Source organism: Talpa occidentalis, unplaced genomic scaffold (genome assembly GCF_014898055.3).
Source record: "Talpa occidentalis isolate TD23 unplaced genomic scaffold, MPIMG_talOcc4v2.1 talOcc4.4, whole genome shotgun sequence".
NCBI lineage: Eukaryota > Metazoa > Chordata > Mammalia > Eulipotyphla > Talpidae > Talpa > Talpa occidentalis.
In genome coordinates, this window is record NW_023604295.1 from 118,748,572 (window position 1) to 118,764,516 (window position 15,945).

The following is a 15,945-nucleotide window of genomic DNA, read 5'->3' on the forward strand; positions in this document are numbered from 1 at the left end:
TTAGAGGCTTTTGAAGTAAAAAGCCGAGACAGGCACCTCTGTACATAATGCTAACCTCCTAAGGTGGGTAATTTTCTTACTTCCATTTTCAGGTGCAGAAAACCGAGACTCAGAAATGCTAATGAACTTGCTCAGAGGCCTGACCAGAAAGTGGTTGGCGCCTCCATTCCCAGGCAGGCTCCTGAGGTTGAAAGGGCTGGGGGAGTGTGCCCAGGCCTGGGGCAAGTCCAGAGCCTGACTCTTGTGCCTTGACTGCTCTCCAGTCCCACCTGATAGATCCATGACAGTGAATGATAGCAGGTATGAAGTAGGCAAAGTGTAAGGAGACCTGGGCAGGTGGAAAGTATGCCATTTGTGCACAGGTCTCTGATTAGGAAATACATCACTGTGTCCTGGTCAGGGATCTTGTGCTAATAAAGGAAGGTAAACATTCAAAGCAAAACAAAACTTGATAACTGTGATTAATGATCCAGAAATGCTGAGCCCCCCAGGCCCCCTCTCTACCTAGCTCCAGGAGGTTGAATGCTCACCCCCACCCCCACCCCCACCGGATCTGTAAAGGTTAAAACCTGCCTGGAGGTGTCAGCAGGTGGGAATAGTTGCTTTTTTGAAAGAGGTTTGACCTTTGTTTTTGAGAATTGCTGATTAGAGATAATGCCCATAAGCGGTCCCTTAGAAGGGTGGGTGTGTTTGACTCCCAACACCCATCAAAAGCTGGCAGCTTAGTGTGATCCATATTCTGATTAGCTTTATATTTGAATTCAAAGCTGTTTCTATTGGCAAGACTCAATGCTTTGCTCTTGCTGCCAAAAGCTATGGGGTTTGTGCCAGTGGTTTGGGGAAGTTGGGTGGTGGTTTTTTCAACAGACTGTGTTCTCTCGGTCAGCAGAGTTGCCTTTCAAAACATCCTGACATTACTGAGTTCCTGAACATGCCCTCAGGAGTAGTCAACCCCAGGGCCCATGAAGGGAGCACAGGTGGCAACTGGGGGAGACAAGGGCTCCCCTAGGGCTACCTATGCCTCCACCGACACCCAGAGGTGCAGGGAGTGCCTCTGCCTCTGCCTCCTGGCCTGCCGGAATGTCCTTCCACCTGAAGGGCTGCTGTGCAGATGACCTGCCTGTTGCAGGCAGCGCCCAGGTGGGAGGCTTGGAGACCGGACTTACTCTTCATCAACTTGAGAGACAATCTAACACAAAACAGGGTGAGTACGATATCACTGGCAACTCCCTCTATCTTGATGCCAGTCATCTTTCCTGAAGCTTCTAATCCCAGCCCACCACCAAATCCCCTTCCAACTCCAATGTTTGGAGAACTACAACAATAAACATCACCTGGCCCGTTAAGATGTTAGGGTCCATTAGAAAGGTGAAAATTTTAAATAGAAAAAAATTAAAAACATAGTAAAGCCCTCCAATTAAATTCAAAAAAAGACTGAAGGGAAAATGTATTTAACTGCTTGTCCATTCTTCTAGTTATTAACCTCAAGCAAGACTGGTGTAAAATTCCACCCATTGTGTGTGGGGCTTTCAGGAGTGGTAGGGGGTGGACTGTCTGGGAAGCCTTTTCTGGAGCTCTGCCACAGCACCCACAGAAACTCTGAAAGATGAGGGGCTTGCCATGTTGTTTGGTTGCTGAGGTTCGGTGCATGTTGAGATTCAGTGATGTTGACCCAGTCTTGGTGGGAAGAGTTCATGAAGGAAATCTTAATCTGAAGAAAAGTACAAACTGATTTATATTACGGGGCAAGGCAGAGTGAATCCCAAAGGGGTCTGGGCTTGTATTAAATCTTCTGGTGAAAAAGGAAGGCGACTGCTTGGGAATTTATAACCAGGAGTCCCAAGAATCAGTTTGTCAGTCACCAGTTATGGGGTAAAGATTGGTCACTGCTAACTCTGGGGTTGTCAAAATCAGACATTAAGAAAGTTATTCTCCATACGATTTGTGAAGCATGTCTGGCAGTTAGGAGGTGGCAGCCAGAGCATCTGGGATGACTGTACGAGGAGGCTCCACAGTCTCGTGAGGGAGCCAAGGAAGACAAGAATCTATGGGCATAGGAACTGGCATTTGTGCACACACCCAAAGAATTAGTTAGGTTGCAGAGCCCTGGTTTGAGAACGTGGACAGTAACACAAGGGAAACACCCTAAACCAAGAAATCCCAGGCAGGCAGGTGAGGGTGCTGGGCAACTTGTTGGGGTAACAGAAGGCATGGACATCCCCAGGGTTAAACAAACTTGCCATAAACACTGAGACCAATATCAAAACTAGGGTGAGAATTCAGGCCTCTTCAAGCCTATTTAGTCATAACGTTTCTCAATTATATAAACCATTCTCCCTTCTTAAGTATTCTAGGTATTACTCTGGGCCATCATATCATCAACACTGGACAATATATTCCTCTGAATATCAATAACCAACAGGGTTAGACAGAGCAGAACTCCAATCTTCTTCCTTTTGTAATAATTACGTTAATTCAGGTATTTTCCTGTTTTCTAAATCTTCCTCCAAAGGGAGGTCATTTGTAGTAGTTATGTCTGAATATAACTGTATTTATTTTCACCAAAGTAATTTTAAGAAGAGGGTGATGTTGTAATTTTGAATGACCGTAAGATACTTTTCAAAGCTGGATGAAAAAAATTAAAGATTGCCTAATTAAAAACTTGTTTTATTGGAAGTGAAAACTGAGCTTCAGAGAGATAAAGTGACCTGGTCATGCTAACACAGCTAATGGCAGGAAGGAATGGGAACATAATAGAAGTTTTTGACTTCAGCCTGTGTTGTCTTTACAGTTCTATAGTATCATGACTGTTGAGTCACAGTTAGGAACACAAAACCGGGCTAGCTCAGACAGTAGGTACCACATGGAATATTCCAAGAAACACTTACCAATGTAGTGTGTTTAAATACTTTTTCATTAAAGATGTGCGTGTCCATGCACGCGTGTACACACACACATACACACACAGCCACATGCACACACAGAGGCACATCACTTGCCCTCTTCTCTGGCTTCGTTTTACACTGTCAGGGAGTGTTTTACAAAACTAACAACCTTAAGAACAAACCGCTACATCCTTTTGAACAATTACCTTCCTTTAAAGGAATAGGGAGCCAGGCAGTGAGACTGGAAAGTGCAAATAAGTCTCCCTCTTTCCAGAACTGTCTCAGTGGCTCTGAGCCCCCTCAGTCACTGCCCAGAGGTTGCCCCCCTTATTGGAGAGTCATTGGAGGGTGGGGTGGGGTGGGGTGCAGTGAGGCTCAGGATTCCTGACTGAACGAATTTGCCTCCCAGAGTTGAAAATAGCTAGTTGGGAGGTTCCTTTCATCTCCCATTTTTACTTCATTATGAGGAAGGCGGGCTGCACAGTCACAAATGGTACAAATGCATATCAGCTTCAATAATTACAAAAGCATCAGTATTAATTTCCTAGGACAGGGATGCCATGAAATTACCATAAACTCAGTAGCTTAAAACAACAGAAATTTATTCTCTCATTGTTCTGGAGGCTGGAAGTCTGAAATCAAGGTATCAGCAGCAGGGAGTGTTCACATCTAAGATTGGGGAGACAGCTCCAGGCAGCTCTCCCAGCACCTGGTGGCCACCAGCCCTGGTGATCCCTGCTTTGCGGAAACATCACCCCAATCTCTGCCTCAGTCACATCTCTGGCCTTCTTCCCTGTGGATGTATCTCTGTTTTCAAATCCCTATGTCCTCGTAAGGACGCCAGTCACTGGATTTAGAACCTCATCTTGACTTGACTACATCTGCAAAGACCCTATGTTCAAATTAGGTGAAATTCACAGATATAGGGGGTTCAACATATCTTTTGGGGTTGCAATTCAACGCACAAGTAGTATCCAAATAGGTCACTATTGTGTTGTTCTCTATCAGCACCAGCAAGCAGCCCCTCTGCGTGGGTGCCAGCCTTCCCGGGCCATGCTCAGATCAAGCCAAGGTAGCCAGGCAGGTGCCGTCCTGATTCTCCAGAATGAGGAGATGTGCTCACAAAGGTGTGCTCATTCTCCTGCCGTCTGGTATTTTTGTACATGTTCGGTCTCTCATCCTGTGTTTTAAAACTCATCATTCAATTTACATTCCCAAGTTCTGTTTTTCTGTCTCTTCTATCCTGACTCCAAAATGCACAAAGCAGGACCTGAGACCTTTTGAGGTGATGCAATGAGGGAGGGGAGAGGTCATGAAATCCTTCACACAAGCTACTGGTTTTTGAAGTAAATCTGAATTCCTATAAGTTTACAATTTCTTTTTTGTTCATTTTTGCTTATAGACAGCGTTAGAGTTGTATCCTTCGTGTCAAGTAGCTACTGAAATTGGGAATCCCCTCATTTTACTTTGGGAATGCATGTGAGGCAGAGGTCCTCTTCTTACAACATTGAACTCCAGCATTTCTGCAGAAGGGAGATTTCCATAGAATTCGAAGGATACTTTCAGTTGATAAATATTGGCTCTGCTGAAGGGGGGATTTTGGCTTCACACACCAATGCCCATTACATGGCGTCTGTCCAGAGAAAAACTCAGCCTGGAGTGCAGAATGGCATCATGGGGACTGTCACTCAAAGAGCTCCAGGTAGTCGGGCAACTGGTCCTGCTGACCACAGGGGTACAGAAGGATCTCCTTCCCCAGAGATGTGATGGGCTCCTCCTGGGAATCAGAAGTCACAGGTCAGGTGGGGCAGTGGGTGAGTGAGATGTTAAGACAGTATAAATAATATCGCCATGCTCTCTCTACCTCTCCAGAGAATAGATCTTCCCCACCCTTGATTTACAACCTCTTATTTATGACAATCCCAAAGGATTGTCTGCAAACTGCCATGTACTCTCCCTCCCAGGATGGCGTTCTTTACTAGAGTGTTCTCAAATATGATCAGTGAGTAGCACAGATTTGTTAGCATTTCCTGTATTCTCTGCCCCCCAAAGTCTCCCTGAGTGTTCAAGGAAGAACTAGGTTCCATGATAATGGGAATGCAATTAAGAATCCTGATTATCGGGAGGAATTATCAAACACTAATCCCCCCCATTACTGTTTCAATCCTTTTTCTTGTAATTGCTTTTCATTGTTAGAGCTGCTGCAAGACAATTCCCAGGGCCAGTTAAGTCTGTACATGGGATCACCTTGTGATACTCCACCAAGTCCGCCAGGGTGTTGTGTTGCAGCTGGTCCACACCCAGGAAGCTGTAGGAGTCCGTTGAAGCATCTATGAGGAAATGTTTACAGCCGTCTTCAGACAGATAAGACAGGGCATAGCCTTTAATCCTTTCACTGACACGGATCAGAAAACTGCCAGGCACACAGGTGCTCAGAAGTTCATCTGCTCTCTTCAGTGTGAGAATTCCTATGGGAAAGAAAGGCAAGTATTCCAGCCAAGTCATTTCCAAAACTCTCTCCTGTTAAATACATCTGTGTGGATAAAGGTTAGTAAAAAATAAGGACATTCTTAAGTGCATTTGGTGGTTCTTAGGAATATAGTAAAGTATCATTCATTTTCTGGTATTTGGAAACTTGGGAAGGGTAGGTTCCAGAAGCAAATGCTGAGATGTGTAAAAGTTTAACCTTCAGAAGAATCCATCTCCATTCAGACACCCACTTATAACAAACACAGGTACTGGGTGGCTTCTGAGTCTGGTGGGACCTTTTTTTAAAAAAAAATTATTATTTATTTATGCATGCAAAAACTGGGGTGTAGGCCAGAGGCGTGGGGGGTGAGAGGATACACTAGAGACAGAGTGGGGAGCAGGACAGGTGCATCTACTGAAATACACTGCTGAGGGGAGCAGAGGGCGAGACAGGAGAGGTCTACTGTGCCGTATGTGAGTAAGGTCTTTGGCCAGGGAGCCAACTCAGGCTGTACTGGTGATAACACTGAGATTTAACCCGTAGGCCCCCAGGGAGGCTCTGGTGGGATCCTTGACAGTCACACTAGGAGTATTAGAGCTGAAGAGGGACTTTAGATGTCTCCTCAGGCTAGCCACCTCAGTTTACCCGTGAGGACCCTATCACTTATGGAATCATTTGATTGGGCTAGATGGTTCTCAACCAGGTCAATGTCTAGAAGTGTTTGAGAGACATTTTTAGTTTTCAGGGCCATGTGTATGGGGGTTCTAGTATCCAGTAGCCAGGGATGCTGCTAAACATCCTACAGTGCACAGGACAGCCGCCCCCCACCCCGGCCCCGCACAGCAAAGAATCACCCAACACAAAATGCCCCAAAGTCAAAACCACGACAGACAAAAGTCTACCAAATACCCTCTGTAGTTTTTCCTAAATCAGTGAATGAATGAATAAATGCGTGTACACAAATATGTTTATATATCTTCACATATATTAAAAAACAAAACTGACATATTAAGATTGGTGTATGTGTGTGTAAGAAAGAAAGAGAGGTAGATTATTCCAGATTCATAAGGTTTGATTCATCTTCCAAATTCCCCTTCTTGTTCTCATTGCAATTCTTCAGATGATTAGATAATGTTATAAAACATATAGAAAGTATACAAACACATTTTGGGAGGATGGTTAAGTCACTGAATTATTTAGTCACAACTAGTTGGTGTGTGTGTGTGTGTGTAAGAACAGTGTTCTCCTAGTGTTCTTTTTTATTCCAGCAGACAGAAGTTCTTGCCTTCTTTTGTCTGTTCCACAATTAGCTCCTTGTTTATACTCAGCATCTTATTACTAGGAAAAAGACCCAAAAAAGCCTCCTGATGAGAAGGCAATGAATTAGCACAGCCACTTGGTCTTCTTGTTAGTAAAGTTAATTGATAATTTACCCTAATTATCCAAAGTAAAGCAAAATAAAACCATTTCTATTCTTTTTCTTAGCAAATAGACTTTTAATAAAGGGGAGGATTTTAAAAAATCACCTATTTTCCCCCAGTGAGGACCAACCCACCATCCCTTGTCCCACCTCCTCTTCTCCCTTGCACTATTCAGGAGGCCCCAGGGTCTGCATTTCAAAATTCCAGCACAGGAGCTCCACCACAGTGAGAGGTGGGATAGAGTTGGGTGGTGACAAGGCCTGGCATTGCACCCCATTCATAGACAGGAAGTGTCCCTGAAATGAAGATTTGTGGCCTCTCCTATAGACCCTCTGGCACAATTGTGTTGGTGCCCAGCAGGGTCTTGACACCGGTCACCTCTCACCCTTCCCCTAACAAAGCCCAGCCCTACACACCGCAGACAGTGGCCCCAGCATCTGTGGAGCTGGGCACTGTCCACCTCAGGGGCCCGAATGATGCCGTACCAACTCCCACAGCATCGACTGCTGGTTCATTTGTCTCTTTCACCTTTCCAAATACACCTGGCCTGTGTTCACTGCAGCACTATTTACAATAGCCAAGTTGTAACAACCTAAGTGCCCAGTAACAGAGGAGTGGATTAAGTTGTGATACAGGGGGTTCCCTGGGTGGTGCAAGGGGTTAAGCGTCAGAACTATGAAGCTATCCTCAGTTACTGCAGCACCAGTTCCATCCCCGGCCAGGGAGCTACCCACATGGCACAGCAGACCTCTCCTGTCTCACCTGCTCCCCTTAGCAGTGTATTTCAGTAGATCTGCCTCTGTCCTGGTGAATCCTCTCACCCCCTGCACCTCTGGCGTGTACCCCAGTTCTTGTATACATAAATAAATAAATCTTAAAAAAAAATTAAAAACAAATTAGATGTGAAACAGGTACACAAAGGAATACTACTCAGCTCTAAAAAAAAATACCTGCCCTTTGTGACAACATGCATGGAACTGGAGGGGATTATGCTAAGAGAAATAAGTCAGAGGGAAAAAGACATACACCAGATGATCTCACGCATATATGGAATATTGACAAACAAAAACTAAGGAACTGACAAAACGAAACCAAAACAAACCCTAGAAATATGACTGCAGAACTAAGGCTGCTAGAGAGGGAGGATGGAGGTAGAGGTAAGAGGGGAAGGGGCCCAAGGTCTTCGGTGAAGGACTATGTATGGGTGCTTAGGTGGTTGGTGTGGTTTGGTGACATACACCTGAGGAGGTCTGAACCTATTTCCCAAATCATGTACAGTGTTGGAAACCAGCATCACCTCAAAAACCCAAAAAAACAAAAAATGAAACTTAAACACATTTGGTCCCACTGATAAATTACAGATGTCAACGATAGGCAAAAACAATGTACAGGCAACAGATTACCCAGGGGCTGCGTATGTCTGAGGTTTGAAGACTGAATTTGACTGTCTATAAAACCAGAGATATTTCTCACTGACACTGGAAACTCCCCTTCGTAACAGAGAGGCTGAGAGGCCAAGAATGAAGGAAAGCAGCACTTTGGGAAAAGATTTCTTTCTCCTCCTAGACTTACTAAGAAGCTAAATATGAAATTCCAAGTTTCTTCAACAGATGGGGCAGATGCTATAATTTACAACATCTGGATGTTATCCAGATGGATTTGTATTCCTAAAGTAAAAGCTGTTCTGGAAAAGTATAACTAAATCTGGGTTTCAGTCAAATTCCCCTAAAATCAGGTCATATTGTAGCTGTAAATCAAACTGCCTGTGAGCCTCTCACTCTTTAATTATTACCCATTACGCACAGGTCTTGGCACTTTCTACTCTCCAGAGATAACAGAAGACAATAAAATGATTTTATGGCAAAGCACAGGCCATAATGGAAACTCCCTGAACATAGCGGCACTGATGGCAGGTTCAGAAGGTAAGCACTCTGGAAACTAGACTTTGTTCTTTTGGTTTTACAACAGGCTTATTATTCCTGAAGTGCACACTCTCTTTCTTGGCCTTTCTGATGACGCAGGTCAGTGTGCAAGGGGGCCTGGCCGAACTCACTGTTCTTGAATGCGAAGCCAAAATCCAGTGTCAGATATTAATCTCTGTGGGCTCAGGAAATCCCCTGACAGTTTTAATCTCCCCTGATTTGCCTTGTGCACAACATTTAGGGTTCTGAAGCAGTGATCTTTTTCCCAGCCTTGCTCTGGGCCTGGACACCTCCAGGCCACCTCCTACTGACTGTCTCTTTGCATCTGTATTACAAACACCAACCCCATCTGCAGTCACATGAGGATTTCTGTGCTAGTAAAAAGAGATTTCTTTTACTTCATCAATTTTTGAAATGAACAGGCACCCTCTAGAGCATGGTACTCGACATCACCTCCTACGATGATGGAACGTCGTCTGTGCTAGCCAGGTGGCAGCCGTTAGCCACTTGTGGCCACTGAGCGCCTTAAATATGGCTAGTTGAACTCAAATTTTAACTAGTTTTAATTAATTTTTTAAGATAAGGAAGCACACGTGGCTAATGGCTACCTTACTGGACAGCACAGCTGTAACCTTTCTGTAGCGAAGGTTTATCACCGGGACAGGACCAGGAGAACTATGTTTTGCACAGGAGAGGGTAAGCAGACCCTAAGGGGCCTGAAGTAACTTAGAAACCCTTTCAGGGCCCTGGTTGGAGATCCAAGAGGCAGCAGCTACCCCACAGGAAGAAGACAGATCAATGAGGCTGTAGGGTAAATATTTGTCAGGCTTTTACACTGCTGGCCTCCGTGGCTATCACCTATGGCCTTGATTGCACTAATGCAGGGGGCGCTTGGGAGCATGGGCTCAGGGCATGCATGCCTGATGGTGGACACCTGGAGTATGGTATGGGCCTGCATAAATGTGCACACCTGAGCCTGGAGGCTGAGGCTATAAGGGTGGCGTCACACAGGAACAGCTACAGCGGAACAGCTACTCTCGAGAGGAAGACCACAAGAGAGTGCCAGAGAAAGTCTAGAGAAAGTGTAAAGATTCACTGGGAGCTAGGAGGCCTGCCAGCCTCCCGGCCATTGGCCTCCCTGCCTTGCCAGCCTATGGGCTTGCCCCACAACAATTGGCATAGGAAGAGCATTAAAGGCCGAAACAGCCACAGAGGCCTCGGGGACTCTTCTTTACCTGTCTGCACGAATGGATAGAGAGCATGCCCCATGTCTTGCTGGCACTGCAGAGGTCTTCTCCAGTTTCAGTCAAAATTCTTTATGATTCAACTCAAGGGCACAATGCTTTCCAATTTCTCTCTGAGCAGCAAATCTGGGGTTCTTCCAGACCTGCTGAGCACCTGGTTCCCACCTCCACCTGGATACTCCCTGGTCTGTCTGAGGTCCCACCTGGTTCCACCTCCAGCTCAGCATCCACTACTGACAGCTCCAGCAGAGTGCTCATAGCACATTCTGCTTGGACTTCTCTGCCCACCTCCTGTGACCTCCTAAAGGGCCACTGTCTTTATTTTCATACTGGCAGCACCTGCCAGAAAAGGTCTAATAGAAAACTTTGTCCTGCAATCAAGTCCTCCTCCTCTAGGACACATCTCTTCAGCCACTGTCTCCAGTCTGAAAATTGCTGTCACAGGCGGGATACACTTAATGGTCTGAAGCACAACCAGACCCAACTTGGTTGATATGTCTATATCATGTGGCCCGCTTCTGGTATGTGGAAAATATGCACTTAAACCAAACAGGAGACAACCCAATAATAACAGCACTTAGAGTTCTTAACTTCTGCCTGGAACTCCCCAAAGTGTGTTTCACATTATTTGAATCCTCACAGTGGCCTGACAAAGATCAGAACTGCTACTGCCCTCAAATTTCAGGAGAAAACCTGCATCACAGAGAGTGCACAACATGTGTGAGGTCGCTCAGGCCAGAAGAAGGCCACAGTCCAAACCTAGAAACCAGCTTCTCACTGCCTGACCAGAAACCCCCACCCACGCCACATCACACTGAACATGCTTCCATTGACAGTTTCATTCAATCCTCAAAGTACTTAAAGCAGAAAGAATGGACATGATCATCTCCCTTTTACAGATGGGAAAACTAAGGTAAAAAAGGCATATGCCCAAGGTTACTGGATTAGTTATAGCCCAGGTCTTTCATGCCCCACTCTAGTATTTGGTTTGTAACTGGGTGTAGGGTAAGTGGATTAATCAGGCTTTTTACACCACTAGCCTCTGTGGCTATAACCTGCAGCCTTGATCATGTTAATGCAGCAGGTTCTTGGGAGTGTGGGCATGGGGCATGGGGCGCCTGATTGTGGACAGCTGGAGTATGGGTGTGTACACACGTGTAACTATACACACCTGAGCCTAGAGGTCAGGGAGATACGGGTGGTATCACTCAGAGAGACAGACAATGAGAGGATGAGTGTTGTGACTACGGAAGATGCGAGACCAGAAGAGAATGTCAGAGAGCCCAGAAAAAGCATAAAAATTCATGGGGGGCAGGGAGGCTCAGTTGCCTGCTTCCTTGCATGCCAGCCTCCCTGCCTGGTGTCCCTGTGTGCCTGGTTCCCTGAGAGACAACACTTGAAAAATCCACTCTTCTTCAGAGCCTGAATCCATAGTAAACCTATCCTGTGCTTGGTGGCACTAGACTGGGCTCAAGAAATTTTCCTGGAATGGACTGAAAATAAAGTAAGAGCATGTTTTTCCAGCAAGAGGTGCTCATTTCCATGGACTATGTAGGGAAGGCTTATTTTTCAGTGACTAAGTATAGCTATCTGGCAGTGGAGATGATGACCTCTGCACCCCCTAAGCATAGGCCCCTGTTGCCATAGGGTTTTGAAAAGCTCCAGAGTGCTTCTAGCCTCCTGGTCTCTTGGGCCACACAGGCCCTGGGCCCAGGGAAGCCACTGTGTGCTGCACCATAGCACCTCTGCCAGGAGCTCTTCTGTCCTGCGCTCTGCCCTGGACTGCTGCAGGAACAGTGGCATGGTGACAACATTTCTGAAGGAATGCATCTCTGCTAAAGTGGCCTCAGAGTCCCACACTGCAATCTGCCTTGAGAAAGGAGTAAATGAAAGACTTTATGTCCAAATTGCAAGTCTGGCTGGTTCTGTGTGTCCATGTTATCCATTGGAAGTCCTGAACTTAGACAAGGGCTTTATGCTTCCCTCTGTGGCTGCCTTCCACTCGATTTCTTTCACCATTCAGCATTTAAAGGAGCAATTTCAGAGCAGCTGTGGGACTGCCTCACCCTCAGTACAAAAAGAGACACTATGATGCCGAGCTTTCCCTGGAGACCTCAAGGATGAGGAAAAATGGAAAGTGCTCTTAAAATCTTATTCATAATGTTTCCTTAATAACCTAAGGGTTGAAATGACATTTGCTCTCACTTCATTACCTTAATGGCTAACACTCATTAGCTAGGGCTTCCTATGTGCCACACAGTTCTAAATACTTGAGATACATTAACCCATGTAATCTCCAGAACAGTCCTTTGAGGCAGGTACTATCTGCATTATATAGCTGAGGGACAAAAGTGCAGAAGTCATGTGACTTCTCCAAGGCCACATGGCCTTGGTTGGTGGGGAACTGTGAACCTAGGCAGTGTGTTCCCAGAGTTGTGTGCTCTGTGAAAAAAGAGTTAAGTTCTTCCTGAGCACAGATGTGCGGAGACTTGGCATATCTAGGTCTCCTTGAGATCATCAAAAGACATTCAGGAAAGAGAGTCCAGCAAATTATTTCAGTGTGTCTCTTGCTCTTCTCCCTTGCCCTAATCTCTGCACCCTTCTATGTCCCTTTTCTCAGTAGACAGCATGCCACTTTCCACCCAGTCCCCAAAACCAAAGATCCAGTTGTCTTCATTTCCCATGCCCTTCCTACCCACTCCCATCCCAATCTAAGACCAATTAGAAAAAGTGAAAAAGTGCAAGTATGAAAAAGTGCAAGTATGGGGGCCTCCCCTGGTGGCGCAGCAGTTGAGTGCTGGGCTGCGAAGCTACCCACAGTCTCTGCAGCACTGGTTCGATCACCGGCCGCCGCCGGCAAGGGTCCCACATGGTGCAACAGACCTCTGCTGCTGCGCCTGCTGCTCCCCTCAGCAGTGTATTTCATCAGTCTGCCTGTTCTGTTCCCTGCCTAGTGAGTTCTCTCACCCTCCCACGCTTCTGACTGTACCCAGTGCTTGTATAAATAAATAAATAAATCTTTAAAAAAAAGAAAAGAAAAAGAGCAAGTATGAAAAAGTGACAGTATCAATTTTTATGGGGTAAAAAATTAGGTGACCAAAATAACTTAAGAAGGGTAATTTATGGAGTATATGATAATGAAAGATAGTAGATCAATACAGAAGAGCTTCCATCCCTGATCTATATGTTTATAATATAAATGATTACATTTCAAAAAGATAACAAGTAATCCATCTTCTCTTTCTCATAAAAACATAAAATTTTATCTCCCTAAAACTGAAGATAATAATTTATATGGATTTCATGGCTGTGTATTATTTATTATATTTTTATAACATTTTTAATTTTACTTATGACTGATAAATATTTGTATAAGTGAAAACAAAGCAATAATGATAATTGATTAAGTCCTTATATGTAAAATTCAAGAGTCTAATTTTTTAACCGAGACTTCAAATGAATTTTTAGTCTAACTGTCTTCCTAGCTTTGAGCATCTATTTCAAATAGAGCTACCTGTTCAAGTACCAGGATTTTTGAAACATCAACTAATGTTTCCAATTTCTCACTTCCTGCTATTAAAAAAAATCTGCCACCCTTGTAACAAGGGATGACAGCATCTTTTGCCCAGTGACACAGAAATTACAAAGTGGCTGATTGCCTCAGAGCTTACAGTACAAGGGAAATAAAGAGACAATATGAAACAGCAGAGCCAGCCATGACAAATGTGTAATTATACTGGGTTCTTGCTATTAGTCTTTTTCGCCATTGTCACTCTTTCTCCCAACATGTTCAAAGCAGAATGGAAAGGAAGGAGGCTCCTGACCTGGTCCTGGGAGGGAGAGGAGCTACCTGGGAATGGACAATTACTAAAGTCTGGATGCCAAAGGACATGTAATGCAAAAAGAAAAGAAAAAGAACATGCAGTGCCTATCACAAATCATCTTGTTTGTTCTTTTTAGAAGAGTTTGCCAAGTTATGTGTTTGGGAACTTATTTTGTGGATGTACTTTTGTGTGGGATGATACCCTAAAAATTCTTAGAGAAGCGTGTTCTGTGAGGGAATGTTATTTTTGTTTTAAAGCACTTTTGTTTTACATAGAGCCAATTAGTCCACTTCAACTGCAGACCTCATGGAAGCCAACAGGGGGAAAAGGCCACTTCCTTTTCCAGAAGCTCAAGAAACTGAGAGATCAGTGAAGTGTGAGCTGGACAGACACAGGCCTGAATTAATCAATTTTCTAAGGTCAAATTAAGACACAGCTTATTAGTTGATATCGGCTCAGGCTCCAACAAATCCAATTTGGAGCCTTAACTATGTACCAGAAACAAGGATCAAAAACAGAATTTTTAAGTTAAAGATCATAAAGTACAACTCCTTCACTTAATAGAAAAGAAAAATGAGGCTCAGAAAAATTGATTTGCTGCAAAGAGAGAGGATGATCTGCTTAAGGTGATGCAACTAGTTAATGAAGGACTGACCTTTCGGTTACTAGACGCTGCCCAGCCCACCATACTACGGCTGCATCTCCTTGTGGCTGGTGGACCACAGGCATTGGTTGCCATTTGATAGGAGTCACAGCCAAGTGCCCAGTGCTCGTGAACAGGAGGTACAGCTGTATGTAAAACACCACTGAGTGCTGTTTTATTTATGGTGATGAACTACTCACAATGCAAGCAGTGCTCCTACTGTGGACTGCTTTCCAAACATGTCATAGGATGCAGCTCACCAAGAACCCTCAGAGAAATGGATTTGTGAGAATCATTTCAAAGATTCTTCTTGGGCAGCACGAATAAAAGGAAGTGTTTATTCTTTCTGGCCTTCGTGGTGAATTGGTTGGTTTTCCCCACTACGGGAGAGGATCCATGGAGGAGCCCTGGCACTCACCATGGAACCAGGGGGCTATGGTGTCTGAGGTTTTCTGGAACCCTGCTCGCAGCGGCAGCTGTTCCTCTTTAAACCAGCGGATGATCTCCTGGGCGGAGCTGGATGCTGTCCTCACACTTGGATTTCTGTCATGTAAGAGTAGGTTTTCAAGTTAGATTTAACTAATTTGGAAAGCTAATGCCTAAAAAAACTCTAACATATTTATGTATACACACACACACACACACACACACACACACAAATTGAGGTGGGGAGGGAACTATATGCATATGAAAATTTAATCATATGGCTGAGCTAATGAGAGGCTGAACCCCTACATTCTGCCATTCTACAATCCCCTCAAGGGCAGGAAATAGGAAAGAACACAACTCTCACTTCCTGCCCTATAGGGCTAGTCATGCGTACTGCTGTCTTAACACAGATTTTAATTCATTTTAAAGATGAATTAGAAGCTTCATTAACTCCCAATTAAAATTTGAGAAAATCAGCATTAAAAAGTAAAATACATGCCCAGCACTATTTTCCTGGAGGGCATGTACTTGCAAACAAAATAAATCAAATTCAATAACATAAACTGCTTTCCTCACATTTTCAGTTTTCAGTCCCTCCTGTTTCTACTAACCTTCCTGACTTGCTTTCTTCACTCCCACTCTTTGAAGAGGTTTGGTTCTGCCAAAAGATAGTCTCAGAAGTATGAAGAAAAAGACAGAAGAGTGTTTGAAGCTTGCTAAGAAAAAGATATAGGCAGAAAAATAGTTTTGAAATAAATTCAGTAGCAAACTTAAGTTCTGGGATGTAAGTCAATTTCCATGATAAAATGTAGCACTGCAAAGTAGTAAACCTATTTCCAAGTCCCATGCAACAGTCCACTAATTTTGAGCAAAGTTTAATATAAAAACAAATTTGGATGATAATGTCCTTTCGTGTAATTTAATTTATGGTTCTTGATGCATTTTATAGCACACATAACTATGAGAAACATGTGACATGTTAGATGCACCTATTGACATGTACACACACATTGCATGCATCCATGCATAGCAATTTGGAGAAGGCAGTGCCTAATGTTTGGTTTTCTTGGGGAGCACACACATGAGAATACATCATCAGTTTTCACA

The 15,945-nt window shown here is 44.3% G+C and overlaps 1 protein-coding gene across 2 annotated transcripts in view; it reads right to left on the bottom strand.

Moving 5' to 3' along the window:
- Positions 1 to 2,652: 2,652 nt before the first annotated feature.
- SH2D4A (SH2 domain containing 4A) overlaps positions 2,653 to 15,945 on the bottom strand; it is a 52,887-nt gene continuing 39,594 nt past the window's right edge. For both annotated transcript variants that reach the window (XM_037526194.2, XM_037526193.2), the window contains exons 8-10: positions 14,828 to 14,952; positions 5,133 to 5,353; positions 2,653 to 4,662 (exon numbers count right to left, since the gene is read on the bottom strand). In XM_037526194.2, the coding sequence (XP_037382091.1) occupies positions 4,570 to 4,662; positions 5,133 to 5,353; positions 14,828 to 14,952 (439 nt within the window). In that variant the 3' untranslated portion in view covers positions 2,653 to 4,569. The remainder of the gene's footprint in view (positions 4,663 to 5,132; positions 5,354 to 14,827; positions 14,953 to 15,945) is intronic.